The 15,931-nt window shown below is 35.2% G+C and overlaps 1 protein-coding gene across 3 annotated transcripts; it reads left to right on the top strand.

Moving 5' to 3' along the window:
* The first annotated feature begins 2,760 nt into the window (after positions 1-2,760).
* On the top strand, positions 2,761-15,931 carry LOC137027894 (CD48 antigen). Of its 3 annotated transcripts, XM_067396500.1 has the most exons (7): positions 2,761-3,042; positions 3,148-3,198; positions 11,231-11,569; positions 11,772-12,068; positions 12,447-12,560; positions 12,651-12,718; positions 14,041-15,931. In XM_067396500.1, exons 1-7 carry the CDS (start codon positions 3,006-3,008, stop codon positions 14,089-14,091), a joined length of 957 nt encoding a protein of 318 aa, XP_067252601.1. In that variant the 5' UTR covers positions 2,761-3,005; the 3' UTR covers positions 14,092-15,931. The 3 variants fall into 3 exon arrangements, 2 of the variants coding, with proteins under 2 accessions (XP_067252601.1, XP_067252602.1); XR_010896097.1 differs by lacking the exon at positions 14,041-15,931 and having other exon boundaries at positions 12,337-12,560; positions 12,651-12,677; XM_067396501.1 differs by lacking the exon at positions 3,148-3,198.

The raw sequence follows: 15,931 nt of genomic DNA, 5'->3' as shown, positions 1-15,931 counted from the left end.
ATGAAATGGTTTATATTATTTATTATTTCAGTATTTTAATGTTAAATGCATGAAAAACCAGATGTTCTTTCTTCTACAATATGAAATTGACTAAGTATTTTACTTATTGTTTTCATTTTGTTTAATGTTCGCTTAAATGGTATTAGTAAAGAAAAATAAATGAATAAAGGTATAATGTTTTGTTGTACATAATATGTATAATATATTTTTTGAGAATGTGATAGGATTATGCTTTTTCTTGGGGTTTTTTTTCTTGGTAACATGACTTAACAAGAGTTTCAAAGGATGTGGTTTGTGTAAGTGAGAGATGGAGGAAATGTCAGTCACACAACACAGGCATTTTTTTCCATTCTCTTACAGGTGTTCACCCAAAAATAAACTGTTATAAACTTGTATGACTTTCTTTCTAAGAAGATATTTTTATACATCTGTGTTTTTGTCCGTACAATTAAAGTCAAAGGGGGTCAAAGTAGTTTTGGATCCCATTGACTTTCTTAGTATGAAACGGTTGTACATCACAAGTGTAAATTACAAATAAAGTGGAATAAATGTGAGAAAATTCAAATTGTAAATGTAAATACACTGCAATGCATAATTTCTCAGTTTTCTCAATATTTTGTGTTGCACATTTCTTGAAGATACAGTGTATTTTTTGTTTGTTTACAGCAATCAAATAAACATACTTTTCATGCACTAAGTAACTAAGTACCTGAGTCAGAGTGAGATGTTCTGTGGTTTTAAGGCTGTTGAGAGTATAGGGTCCTTGCATATGTGTGTGTGGGTGGGTTGGTGGTTTTCGGTGCAGGGCGGACTGTCCCTCAACTTTATCATCAGAGTAAACAGCTTTACTGCAAACTAATGTTGAAAATATAAATTCAACAATGTTTATGGTATGGAGCCAAATCGGCTTTGCAGGTCATGATCTTCATCCTTCATGTGGAATATGACTTGTACGTTTTTTCATTCCACTCCATCGCTGTAAAAAAAAACAAAAAAAAAACAAAAAAAATATATATATATATATATATATATATATATATATATATATATATATATATTAGTCAAATCACCTTAGGTTTTTAGTGTGGTTCAGATAACATAATATTTAGAGTTTCTGTTAATAAAACCAATTTCCTTCATGTATTAACTCAAATTTTTAATTTCAATGAATATAAGACAACAGGTAACTACATTAAGTTAAACCAACAATTTTTACAGTGGACTGCATGTTGTGTTCATTGAGCTCACTTGCATTTCATAAACGCTAAAGGCCCGTTCACATCAAGGACTATAACGATACAGATAAAGATGTAGTTTTTTTTTTTTGATGTAGTCTCATGCTTTCAAAGCTAGCGTGCTATTGCTAGCTGCTCCGAAATGGCCTACCCTACCTTTAAGAATCACAAATATTTGGTTAATTTACAATCCATTTCTAATTATTTCTAGTTATCTTAACTAAAAAAAAGCCCAAAGTCTTGTTTAATATGTGGACTTGGCTATTCTGAAAGTCAAACAGTTGCTGACGAGGGTGTTTCCAGGATTTCCAGCCCAAAAGCTTATCAAAACCCGAACACACCAAGAAAAACCCACCCCAAAAAAAACAAAAAACCCTGCATTATTCAATGTGTTGTCATAATTTCAATTAAAACAGGAAGACAGGGTGGGACATATCAGACAGCTCCTCCCCTTTTTTAAGCCAATGTCCCAATACTCCAAATAGCAATTAAACATATAAAAGTATTTTTATTTTTAAGTTTTCTTTCCCTTGTCCATTAAAATTGCCATTTTCTCTGCTCACTTCTTGATGATGCTTACATGTGGAAGGGTTAATGGTAATCAAACAATTGTGGTACCCATATTCCTATAGATATGGGTTTTGGCATGTACCAAATTTGGTGTTATTATCGTTTTAGAGAATGTGAAAATAACAACAACTCTTTTGAAAATGTGCTCACTGTGACTCGTTTTGTCAGCACAGACACATATTTATACTCATAGCAAAAATGTTCCATTTTGATTTCAAAGAAACTTTAACTGATGTGAATTTTATGCATGTCAATCAAGTTTTGTACATACCATTTTTATATTCTTAAAAAAAAATATGAAGAGAGAAAAAAAAATAAATCCGTTTCCTAGGAAAAACAGGGGCAAAATAGGCCTACTTAAAGAGAATTAGCAAACATTACCAAAATGTCCAGGCCAGCGTTTCCCAAAAGCATCGTAAGTTGATCGTAGCTTGATCAAGAAATTAACCGATTAGCCTACTTTAACCCTCGGAAAAAAACATCATCATCAAGCATCATTTCAGTGTCAACAGCATACTCTTTAAGTGCAAAAAAGTGACTAATATAATCGGAATAAGCAACGTAATTTAAAACACGTCCATTCCAGCCAAAAATGTGGCATACATTGATACATAATGTAGCCTACGATAATCCGACAACAACGACAATAATGCATTTACCTTTGTGGTGTGCTTTAACTTCTTTAATTTTTACATCTTGTAGAACATAATGCAGAACTTTCACAACTGATCAAGCCCGGCATCTGGAGGAAAAATACATTGTTGTCTGCACTACACATTTTCATGTGATACTTTTTTTGTGCGTATTAAAAACCCACCAGTTATTAAAAAAAAAAAAAAAAACCTATCTACCCGTCGAATGCATTTTTCTCTGGTCCAACCGATCAAAATTTGGGGGCGGAACCTGCCCAATCTGCCAACACTGCAAGCAGGGGCGCCACGACCGGCCACATTTTTCGGAGAAACCTTGGATGAAGCATAATAACTCAGACCTAACGGTTCATAAGAGATGCCTGTAAAGAAAGTGTTTTTAAATTAAATGAGCACTCTTTGCAACGAAATAAATAACCGTTTCAGCGGAATTTCATTTCTGCCACCCCAAACACAAGTGATTCGCGACATATAGGCCTATCGCTAGAATATTTTTGCACAATGTTGCGTTTTATGCTTAGACTATAAGCTGTTTGAGCTGTTGAAGAAGATGCTTTACACATCTGCTTGCTTATGGCTTTTAGGAGGTAAGTTATGCGTTTTTGTTATTTAGTTATTGTAGTTTTGCATGGTCTTGTATCATAATTCACGGTTTATTTCTCAATTTCATTAATTTGTTAAATGTTTTGTAGTTTTAAAGTTGACACAGCAGCAGCCTCAGTCACTCAGCTCAACAGTAAATGGTAAAATGATTTACTAAGATCTTATTCATTAGAGTCCAGCATTGTGTACTGTATAAGTCAGGATGAAGCTCAATGCACCGATATAAAGTTGGTTTGACGTTGGATATTAGATATTCGATAGATATTCGGTCACGAAAATTTTCAATAGATTCTTTGTGAATAATTATAAATGTAAAAAAAGTGCCTTATTTGAAAGGTATTATAACATAGAACTAAGCACACATCGCAGTTTGTGAGTTTTAATCCTCTTTAATGTGTAGCAACATATTTTATCTCTAGCAGTGATGCGCTAGCGCTTAGGCCAGATAGGGACCGTCTACAAAGTACATGTGGAAGAAAAAACGATCTTATTATTTTTTTTTTTTTTCACTTAAAAGCAATTTAGTGAACACACACAACGCTCACTCACAGAATAAACAATTTCAAAGACCTTATGTAGCTCCGCCCCTTTTCAGCGCTGCGCTCGCTCGTTATATTAAATATTCTTGTAAAGTAAATATTCTTTGACAGTGATGCCATTGAAATGTAGATCTACCGCAAAATGTAATTTCAAAGACAATTTTATAAAGATGGCGGTGCGCTTGTATACTGTACACAAAATATGTAATTGGTTATGTTATTAGTGCTACCAATACAATCTTTTCATAATTCCCACTAAGCAAAGTTATGTCCAGAAGACGTCTCTTCACAAAAGTCGTACATTGAATAGATATCCACTGAGGAGCCAGAATAAAAGTTTTTATGACGTCTTCTTAACGTCCAATATAGACGTTCGTTGAAACTCTGTACAAGGTTAAAAAATGAGCATAGACAGTAAAACACATGTTCACACCTTTAGACAACTTGGCATCTGTAATTCACACATCTTTGGATTATCAAGTCAAGTCACCTTTATTTATATATCCCTTTTTACAATGCAGATTGTGTCAAAGCAGCTTTACATTGATAACTGGTATATAATTTTGAATATACAGCAGCTCTTAAATAATGGTGTTAAAGCAGGCAGATCAAAGCACTGTTGAATATCAAATGTCAAGTGTCCCCAACTAAGCAAGCCAAAGGCGACAGAGGCAAGGAACCCAAACTCCAACAGGTGACATCAGGTGTTAAAATGGAGAAAAAAAACCTTGGGAGAAACCAGGCTTAGTCGGGGTACAGTTCTCATCTGGCGAACAGTCCTTTGTTACGACTCGGGTTGCTATCATAAGTCGGATATGATCGCAACATTCAAAGTATTTATTTCAGTTCCATCCAGTTGAGGATCGTATTCATCACGCCGGTATGGACGGTTGTGGAGGAACTGTGCTACTGGCTGTCGTGTCGATGAGGCCTTCACAATGGATGATCTAGTTGACTCGATCTCTGCTGATACTTCAGGGGTGCGTTGTGGTCGTGTCAATGTGCAGGTCCTCAATCTCACCTGGATATGGCCTGAATCCGGCTGACTACGATAAGCCTCGGGATAAACAGAAAGACTAATATTAGCGTAGATGCCATTCTTCTTCTGATGTAACGAGTACATCTGGTGAAGTGTTCCCGGTTCGGGCTGACCTAATTTATGCAGCCTAATAATCCTTTAACGGATTTGAAAATATAAATTCGAGAGAAACCAGATCTGAAGAAAGACTTTCTAGCTCAGCTGGGATTCGATAGAGGAACCTTCTTGTTGTGAGGAGACAGTGTTTTCCACTGAGCCGCTTGTGCTTCCCTTATGCATAGACATACATACAAACATACATATATCATACTATTTTTCATGTTTATATGTAAAATAAAATAAAATTAAAAACATTTACAGGAACAAAACTCTGTGTAGATATAAACACAGATCAGTGTTCACTGAGGATTTTACTGTGAATGTTGTACATTTCAGCATCTATCCAAACAATGTTAAATGAAACACTGAGACAATGTTTTTGAAGAAGTTAATGAGATAATTAAAGGGATAGTTTACCCAAAAATGAAAATTCTATCATCATTTACTCACCCTCAAGTTGTTCAAAATCTGTATAATTTTCTTTGTTCTGCTGAACACAAAAGAAGATATTTTGAAGAATGTGTTAAACTGAACAGTTTTGGGGCACCATTGACTTCCATAGTAGTTTTTTTCCTACTATGGAAGTCAATGGTGCCCCAAAGTGGCCTGGTAACAAACTTTCTTCAAAATATCTTCCTTGGTGTTCAACAGAACAAAGAAAATTATACAGATTTTGAACAACTTGAGGGTGAGTAAATGATGATAGAATTTTCATTTTTGGGTGAACTATCCCTTTAAGTGATCAAATAATAGATGATTGAACATTTGCTAAAATCAAGCAGAGGAGGATTAAACAAACAGCATTACCATCTTTACTTATTACTAACCAGACTGACTTTATTTCTGTCACACATCTACAGAGGTTATTATTGAGAATTAACAGAAGTTTAGATGTTGATGTTTGTTTCATTTGAAGTCACCATCAAGGTGGAGAGTGTTGCTAGTTGGGATCTTGGTCCTCATTCTTCTTCTGTTAGCTTTTATTTGGCTGTTATAACTGTGTTTGTAAAACACATTTGTTGTGGCAAAAAAAAAAAAAAAAGCCTAGATGAAGCAGGATAAATTGTTATCAACTCCTTGTTATAGAAAAATGGTAAAATGAGCATCTAATGGTATGTTTTTAATTAAACTGATCTGAAGGTGGGTAAAAAGCATGCACAAGATTTGATTGAGTATATTATGAAGTCACACACATAGACATCATTATTTTGGATATGATTCACAATAATGGTGACAATCAAAACTAAAAAACTCATCCTTGTTTTGATTGTCACCATTGTTGTGAATCACATGCAAAATCTTGATGTCTGTGTGTGACGACATGATTACTCCCGCTCAAATGTCTTGTGCACATGCTTTTTATCTAGCTTCAGGATAACTGATAATTTAATGCTATTGGTGCAATAATGCAGTTTCACAAGGTTGGTGGACGTAAACGCCAAATATAAACAGAAAATTAAAAACCGAAAAGTAGATTTTTACTCTGTGATGATTTTGTTATCAACAAGAAGTTGATTTGGCTTTATCTGGACTTTCTTCGCCAAAACAAATGTGTATTGTCACAAGACATTGTGACAAATGTGTCCCACAGCTACAGCAGCCAATGAAAAGTTAGCAGATGAAGTACAAGGACCAAGATCCCAACTAAAGCAAACACTCTCCACCACGATGGTGACTTCAAATGAAACAAACACCAACAAATAAATCTGTTAATTCTCAATAATTTCTGTATACGTGTGACAGTAATAAAGTCAGTCTGGTTACTAATAAGTGAAGCTGGTAATGCTGTTTGTGGAGTTTAATCAGATTTTGAGAGGTTCAGCGTCAGTTATTTGATCAGTTAATTATCTCATAAACTTCAACATTGTTTCAGTGTTTCTTTTAACATTGTGTAGATTGGACTTATATAAACACAGATCAGTGTTCACTGAGGATTTCACTGTGTATGTTGTACATTTGAGCATCTATCCAAACAGAGTTTTGTACCTGTAAATGTTTTTTATTTTATTTTATATACAAACATGAAAAAAGTCTGAAATATATATAGTTTAAATATATATAGTATAATTTTTAAGTAATTATTCTATAAGTATGTGAATTTTATGAATGTGTCTAAGGGCAGAACAAGTGTCTCAGTGGAAAACACTGTCTCCTCACAACAAGAAGGTTCCTGTGGTTCGAGTCCCAACTGATCCAAAGATGAAAGATGAAAAATCTCGCAAAGCCTCCTAAAGACTGAGCGGTATTACTGCCCCCTAGAGGAGCATGATGAAGTTGTTCTGAATGAGTTTGACATTCAAAATTTAAATAAATTAATGTAAATTCATACAGTGTTCAATCTCTGCTTCACAGGGTGTGTCCTTTTACCTGGACCTAAAAGAACATTTCCATGCAGGTTTTTCTCTCATTTGTAAATCAGGGTAAATGCTATTGAATTAAATTCAAATCTGATAATAAATTCATTTAAAATACATACAGTTTTCTATGTCAACTTCAAATGTTGTGTGTTGTTGCTGGCTCCTAGAAGAACATTTTTATGTTGCTTTTAGTCACAGAACTGTAGCACAAGGCGAGCTATTGATATTCAAAGAAAGACATGAGCTCAGTGAAAATAAATAAGTGTTCTAACTCAACTTTTAATGCTGTGTGTCGTTATTGGTTTCTAGAAGAACATTTTAAGGTTGGTTTCATCCAGGAAACAATAGCATAACATGTGTTATTGAAAGCAACAATTGAGAAAAATCCCGCAAAGCCTCCTAAAGACTGAGCGTTATTACTGCCCCCTAGAGGAACATGAGGCAATTGTTCTAACTGAGTTTGACATTCAAAATTTAAATAAATTCATTTAAATTCATACAGTGTTCAATCTCTGCTTCACATGTTGTGTCTCGTTACTTGGACCTAAAATAACATTTTCATTCATATATTTATGTCATTTGTAATTCAGGATAAATGGTATTGAATTAAATTCAAGCCTGTTGAGAAATTAATTTAAAATACAGTTTTCCATCTAAATTCCAAAGGGTGTGTGTTGTTGCTGGCTCAAAAAAAAAAAAAAAAGAAGAAAAAGAAAAAGAAAAGGTTTTAGTCACAGAATTATAGCAGAAAACTTTTTTGTTTATTTGTTTTTTAAAAAAACAATGTTATTATCCAATTAAATAATCGCATATTTCCCCACATGCAATGTTCACACACAAACACACATAACTCACACAGCAAAAAAATAATGTGTTTACATCTTATGTGGTTACATCTAAAATTAATTTATTGTACTGAAGTAAAAGTGTTATTTAACATTTAGAAAGCATTAAGTTACACCAACAAAATTAAACCTACGCTTGGGATGAGGTAAACAGCTCTTTCACCGGTTGCGGTATGGGTGACCACCTGGTTATTGCTCTGTCACAGGGCATAGATGTGAGTTGTAAGAGATATATTTTTACTACTGTTATACCATGTAAATATTGATTTAAATTATTTGTAAAGCATGTTTGCTTTGTTGGATTAAAACGTGTTTTAAATCGCTAATAAGCTTTGTTAATTTTAGTTAAAATGAATTAAACAGGCTTGAATTTAATTCAATAGTATTTAACCTGAATTACAAATGACATAAATATATGATTAGAAATGTTGTTATGGGTCTAAGTAACAAGACACAACCTGTGAAGCAGAGATTGAACACTGTATGATCTTGAAATAAATTTATTAATCGTTTGAATATCAAACTCAGTCAGAGCAACTTCATCATGCTCCTCTAGGGGGCAGTAATACCGCTCAGTCTTTAGGAGGCTTTGTGAGATTTTTCGCAATTATTGTGTTTCAATAGCATGCCTTCAGCATCACTTTTGACAGTAAAACCAACATCAAATTATTCTTCTAGGAACCAGAGACTAGACACGCCCTTTGAAGTTGAAACAGAGCATTGTATTTATTTTTAATTCATTTATGTATTATCTTTATTTTCAATAACATGTTTTCTGCTGCAGTTCCGTGGATAAAACCAAAACCAAAATGTTCTTTTAGGTCCAGGTAACAGGACACACCCTGGGAAGCAGAGATTAAACACTGTATGAACTTAAATGAATTTATTTAAATTTTGAATGTCAAACTCAGTTAGAACAATTGCCTCATGTTCCTCTAGGGGGCAGTAATAACGCTCAGTCTTTAGGAGGCTTTGCGGGATTTTTCTCAATTGTTGCTTTCAATAACACATGTTATGCTATTGTTTCCTGGATGAAACCAACCTTAAAATGTTCTTCTAGAAACCAATAACGACACACAGCATTAAAAGTTGAGTTAGAACACTTTATTTATTTTCATTGAGCTCATGTCTTTCTTTGAATATCAATAGCTCGCCTTGTGCTACAGTTCTGTGAATGAAACCACCCTTAAAATGTTCTTCTAGGAGCCAGCAACAACACACAACATTTGAAGTTGACATAGAAAACTGTATGTATTTTAAGTGAATTTATTATAAGATTTGAATTTAATTCAATAGCATTTACCCTGATTTACAAATGAGAGAAAAACCTGCATGGAAATGTTCTTTTAGGTCCAGGTAAAAGGACACACCCTGTGAAGTTGAGATTGAACACTGTATGAATTTAAATGAATTTATTTAAATTTTGAATGTCAAACTCAGTTAGAACAATTGCCTCATGTTCCTCTAGGGGGCAGTAATAACGCTCAGTCTTTAGGAGGCTTTGCGAGATTTTTCTCAATTGTTGCTTTCAATAACACGTTATGCTATTGTTTCCTGGATGAAACCAACCTTAAAATGTTCTTCTAGGAACCAATAACGACACACAGCATTTGAATGCGAGTTAGAACACTTTATTTATTTTCACTGAGCTCATGTCTTTCTTTGAATATCAATAGCTCGCCTTGTGCTACAGTTCTGTGACTAAAAGCAACATAAAAATGTTCTTCTAGGAGCCAGCAACAACACACAACATTTGAAGCTGACATAGAAAACTGTATGTATTTTAAATGAATTTATTATCAGATTTGAATTTAATTCAATAGCATTTACCCTGATTTACAAATGAGAGAAAAACCTGCATGGAAATGTTCTTTTAGGTCCAGGTAACAGGACACACCCTGTGAAGCAGAGATTGAACACTGTATGATCTTGAAATAAATTTATTAATCGTTTGAATATCAAACTCAGTCAGAGCAACTTCATCATGCTCCTCTAGGGGGCAGTAATACCGCTCAGTCTTTAGGAGGCTTTGTGAGATTTTTCGCAATTATTGTGTTTCAATAGCATGCCTTCAGCATCACTTTTGACAGTAAAACCAACATCAAATTATTCTTCTAGGAACCAGAGACTAGACACGCCCTTTGAAGTTGAAACAGAGCATTGTATTTATTTTTAATTCATTTATGTATTATCTTTATTTTCAATAACATGCTTTCTGCTGCAGTTCCGTGGATAAAACCAAAACCAAAATGTTCTTCTTGGATCCAGTAACAGGACACACCCTGTGAAGTTGAGATTGAACACTGTATGAATTTAAATGAATTTATTTACATTTTGAATGTCAAACTCAGTTAGAACAATTGCCTCATGTTCCTCTAGGGGGCAGTAATAACGCTCAGTCTTTAGGAGGCTTTGCGGGATTTTTCTCAATTGTTGCTTTCAATAACACATGTTATGCTATTGTTTCCTGGATGAAACCAACCTTAAAATGTTCTTCTAGGATCCAGCAACAACACACAACATCTATATTTGAAAAATTAGTCTATATGTATTTTATACAAATGTATTATCACATCTGAATCTCAATAGCATTGCTTTTGCATCACTTATGATAGTAAAACCAACTGAAAGCAGTTCTTTTAGGACATAGTAATAGATCACACTATTTGAATTTGGGATTGAATATTATGGTTTTTCCTCAAAATGTAAAACTTTTTTCTTAATAACATTGCTATTACCACTACTTTTATTATTTCCAATATGTAACATTTACAGTCTTTTACCAGGTGAGACTGAGTGTGTGTATGTTTCAAAGTTTTGTGTACACAGTTTGATCGCCTTTTTCCCAAGAGTAAAGTATATGGATGGAAAAATTGAGCGTATTCCCTCTTCGTTTTGTACTTTGTAGACGGTCCCTATCTGCTATTTTACATTACAAAATGAATAGGTTTCTCATACAGCAAAGCAGATTAAACACATAAACTACATTGTGTGTCCTCTTCTACTTTTTCAAACAATTCGAACACAACTTGTTTTTTGTTCTTATACTGAATCGTTATTGATCTATTGAAGTATTTTCGAAGTTGAATCTCTGACGAATGTCAAACGTCCAATGTCAAACCAACTTTATATCGGTGCTCAATGCTTTTATGTTGTATAGCTTTATGTGCTTTGTTTAAACTCTTAGATTTAAGAAATTATAGTGGTGTTTTGTTCTGTCGTTTTCCAAATAAACTGTGAAAGATATCTGAGGTGTTAATCTGTGACTGTGTTGTGTTGTCTCTTTTCTTCAGGTGTGTCTGGAGTTTATACAGATGAAACAGAGATGATATCAGTGATGGAGGGAGATTCTGTCACTCTAAACACTGATGTTACTGAAATACAGACACATCGTCAGATACTGTGGACATTTAGACTCAACAGTTCAGAGACTGTTATAGCTGAAATCTATAAACAGACCATCTCTGTATATGATAGTGGTGTGAATGAGAGATTCAGAGACAGACTACAGATAGATAAGCAGACAGGATCTCTGACCATCACAAACATCAACAGATTACACTCTGGACTTTATAAAGTGCAGGTCATGAATGAACATGTCAAACAAAAGAGTTTCAATATTGGTGTCTATGGTGAGTCAGGAATTATTCTCCAAAAATAATTTTTGCTGTGAATTCTTTTTATTATTGTGTATTTCAAAAACTTCAAGTTGTCAAGTTGCCATTGTTTATGCCTCATTAATTTTAGAGCATCAGAAGATGTTACTATTTTTATATTGAGCATCTTTACAAACATAATGTCTGACTTAAAAAGATATTTTTCTTCAATTTTTAGCTCCTCTAACTGTTCCTGTCATCAGTGATTCACTAAAATACCATTCAGTATCAGAAAGATCATCAAAGCAGAATTGTTCACTGGTGTGTTCAGCTGTGAATGTGGGTCATGTGACTCTCTCCTGGTACAAAGGAAACAGTTTATTGTCCAGCATCAGTGTGTCTGATCTCAGCATCAGTCTCTCTCTACCTCTGGAGATTCAGTGTCTGGATGATTTCTACAGATGTGTGGTGTCTTATTCATTCACCAACCGGACTAAACCCCTCAACATCACTGATCTCTGTCGGAAATGTCCAGGTGTGTCAACATTCAACAAACTCTGAATCTTGTACTTGAACTCACATGCAGTGTACACATTCAAGCATCATACTAATCACACCCTATTCAGTGCATGTGTTATTTAATGCATTTGAGAGGCATTTACACCCATTACATAATATACATTTGATATATTCTTATTGTCAACAAGTTTTATCATTTCTGTTTTGAGATTTTGAAGTTTTTCTATTTCTGTTATTTCTTAGTTTGGGTTTCCTGAGTTTATTATGCTGATTTGTTTTCATAGGTACTCATTGTTTTCACCTGTGTCCAGTTAAGTTGCTCGATCCCTTTGTATATTTATACTCATCATTTTTATACTGATAGTAATGGCTGTTGTTGTCTTGTGCATTGCAGGAGCCAGTCGACATTTCACAGAGCTGATCATTGTTGCAACGCTGGTACTGGTCACAGCGGGGGTTGTGTTGATGTATTGTTACTGTAAAAACTACAAACGAGTGAAACAAGAAGGCAAGTATTAGCGACTGTTTGCAACTGTTTTTTTTTTTTGTAGACGTAGTGCCAACAAATGTCTAAATGTCTAAATTGATTGTTAAACAGCTCCACCTACTGAGGATCAGGTCAGTTATACTGATGTGACATTTACCACACACCAAGCTTCAGATACGGTAAGATACAAGTGTTAATGACAAATCTTTTGTCTGCTGGTAGAAAAACAAGAAGTCAGTGTTGTTTGTTTGAGTATCTGCTTGTGGCTGCTTTTAAATGCATGATGTTGCATAATTTAACACTCAGACGTCATGAATAATTGTTCTTATTGTGCTGATGCTTGTGGTCTAAGTAATAAAAAATTCATTATGCCATGTTTAAAATGATGAGTTCTCACATCCTCCTCATGATAAGCTGTGGGTTTTAAGTAGGTGTGACTCGGCTTGAGTTCTTCTGTGGATTCTGTGCATGTTCTTACATGATAATGAAGCTCTCATTTGACAGGATTTAGGATTATATTGATAGTGATACATTAAAGGTCCCGTTTTTCGTGGTTTTTTGAAGCTTTGTGTTTATAGTGTGCAACATGTGTTCATGTTTCGCGTGTAAAAAAACAGTATTTTTCACATAATTTACTTATCTGTATACCGCTGTTTCCACTGTCATAAAAACGGGCTGATGACTTCCTTGTTCTATGAAGTCCCTTCTTCAGAAATACGTAACGAGTTCTGATTGTGCCAGCGGTTCCTGTGTTGTGATTCGACAGCAGCTTAGCTTACCGGTTGTGGTCCATAAACAACGCCTTCTCCAGACAAAGAGGGAACTGCTCCATCTTTCAAGAATAATCTTTGTGCGAATCCGGCATTAAACTGATTGAGATTGAGGAAGCTGTCCTCAGCAAAATGTTCTGCACATAGTTTTACATGTGGATTATAATTTTCGGGAACCGAGTTAAACATAAATTGTAACCATTGATCTCTAAGTACAGCGTCCCTGGGAAGGCCAAACAAAGGTGATTGGACTGTGGGATGAAAATAACAGCGTTTCGACGGCATGGCGACAAACACACTCTACAAACGCAACTCTTGTGTATACCTGTGGGCGGAGGTTAGTCAAAAAACTGTTTTAGTGACGTCATTAAAGAAGGAGGTAGAGGGATGTAGTCCAAACTGGCTGTTCGATGTAGGCGACTTCTGTTAAATAAAATATCTCGCTTGGCATTGAACTTTGAGCTTTAAAATTTTACAGATTTTATTTATACTCTAACAACAACATTACACACTAACTAAAGTTTGAAACATGGGATCACGAAGAACGGGACCTTTAAATACTCAAATATATTTAATTCTCCATTTTAACAGTCTTCATGGAACATTTGTGCAACATTTTCTTTATAGCTGATATTATTTTGTGACTTTGTTCTTTCATCTTTCTCCTTTAAGCATGTGTAGTAGTATCAGTTCTGTTCTCTCATCTCTCTCTTGACTTTCTTTTCTTACAGGAGACTGTTGGACGGGATCAGACAGAGTATTCAAGAGTTGCTTTGAGATGATAATAACACAGTCTGTTATTGTAGAGTTAGTAATTAAAGAACAGACAGAGCATGTTGGTGCACATGTCAGAGTGTAACAAAGCTAAACCTCAAAAGCACTGCTGCCGCTGTTTACTACAAGTAAAGAATTTGAGCTTTACCGGCGTGATGAATACGATGAATACGATCCTCAACTGGATGGAACGGAAATAAATACTTTGATTGATGCGATCCTTTCAGACTTATGATAGCAACCTGATTCGTAACAAAGCACTGTTCGCCAGAGGAGAACTGGCCCCCCGACTAAGCCTGGTTTCTCCTAAGGTTTTTTTCTCCATTTTAACACCTATTTGCTACTTGTTTGCCACCTGATGTCACCTGATGGAGTTTGGGTTCCTTGCCGCCTTTGGCTTGCTTAGTTGGGGACACTTGACATTTGATATTCAACAGTATTCTTGACATTTATTCAACAGTGCTTTGATCTGCCTGCATTGACACTATTCTTTAAGAGCTGCTGTGCAGCCAAAATTATGTACCAGTTATCAATGTAAAGCTGCTTTGACACAATCTGCATGGTAAAAAGCGCTATATAAATAAAGGTGACTTGACTTGACTATTAAGAAAGAAAGACCAAAGAAACTTCAGACAATATGGGTGTCCTGCTATTGGAGGGGCTTGCCGCCAGGTGCATTAGATACCCCATTTACCTCAATCTTGTTTGCACCTGCCTAGGCTTCATAACAACTCTGTCATGTCTAGACCTGAGTAGAGCTGGTTTGTGTGCTTAGTATTAGTTCAGTCAGGACCACTTAAGGAAAAATATTACGAGACACAAACTTTTCAGTCAATTTTTTTATTAGCATATTTTGCTAAAGTTACATTTGGTGGTATGGCTCTGTTCTAAATTCCCAGTCCTTTTTATGAGCTCCATGAAAGTTAAGACTGGGAACAGCAGCAGCTTCTGGGGACAACCTCCCGTTTTTTAACTGGGAGAGCAGCACAAAATCCCCCTGTTGGGAACAGAGCATGCATCAATGACAACAGAATGACACTGATTAAGTTCAACTCAAGTTTAAGGAGGAGCTGGGGAGGAGGTGGGTCACAAGCAGTGTGCAGTGGAAGCAGCCAAGCAAGCAGAGAAACGGAAGCTGCGTTTAAGTATTGCACCGTATTTGAGAGTTGCCAATGGAGTCCATAGAAATCGGATCAGCTGATATGGGTAGGGTTGGAATTTGAGAATCAGCTGATAGTGGAGCTTGATTACAAAGCCTGCCTGAACTAATGCAGAATGCTTGATTTATTATACAGCCATCCACATGATACTATCCTATTCCAAATCACAGGACAGAAAGAGATAAAGAGTAAGAAGTAAACTCAGAAAAGTAGATGCCACCATCAATATTTCACAAAGGAAGAATGTGTAATGAGAGCAAAATACATTACTAGCCTATGTGTTGTAGCGAAGGGCTCCCTCTACTGACAGTGTGTGAGATTACGCACAAGATTTGGCTGCTTATCATGGTCAAGTTATTCTCTGCTGTTACTGTCTCTGTAACTGGACATCCTGAGGGGCAAAAGCATATTAATATAATGCATCATTGAAAGTAATGCATTGGTTGTTACTTGAAAAAAGTAATCAGATTTTGTAAGTAAACTTACTTGTAATGTGTTACCCCCAACAATGTCATATTGTGTGATGCACACTGTGTGTGAATTTAAACATGGTAATGTAATCATCACACAAGAAGATTCAGAGACATTCACTACTAAATACTTCAATCCAGGCGATTATTGCCATAAAGTTGCCATTAAGTGGCATTAAATACTGGACTCATGTAATGTCATGATAATGTGTTTTTAC

This window comes from Chanodichthys erythropterus, chromosome 10 (assembly GCF_024489055.1).
Source record: "Chanodichthys erythropterus isolate Z2021 chromosome 10, ASM2448905v1, whole genome shotgun sequence".
Lineage (NCBI taxonomy): Eukaryota > Metazoa > Chordata > Actinopteri > Cypriniformes > Xenocyprididae > Chanodichthys > Chanodichthys erythropterus.
The sequence above is the reverse complement of the archived record's forward strand: the minus strand, read 5'-3'. Positions and strand labels throughout refer to the sequence as shown.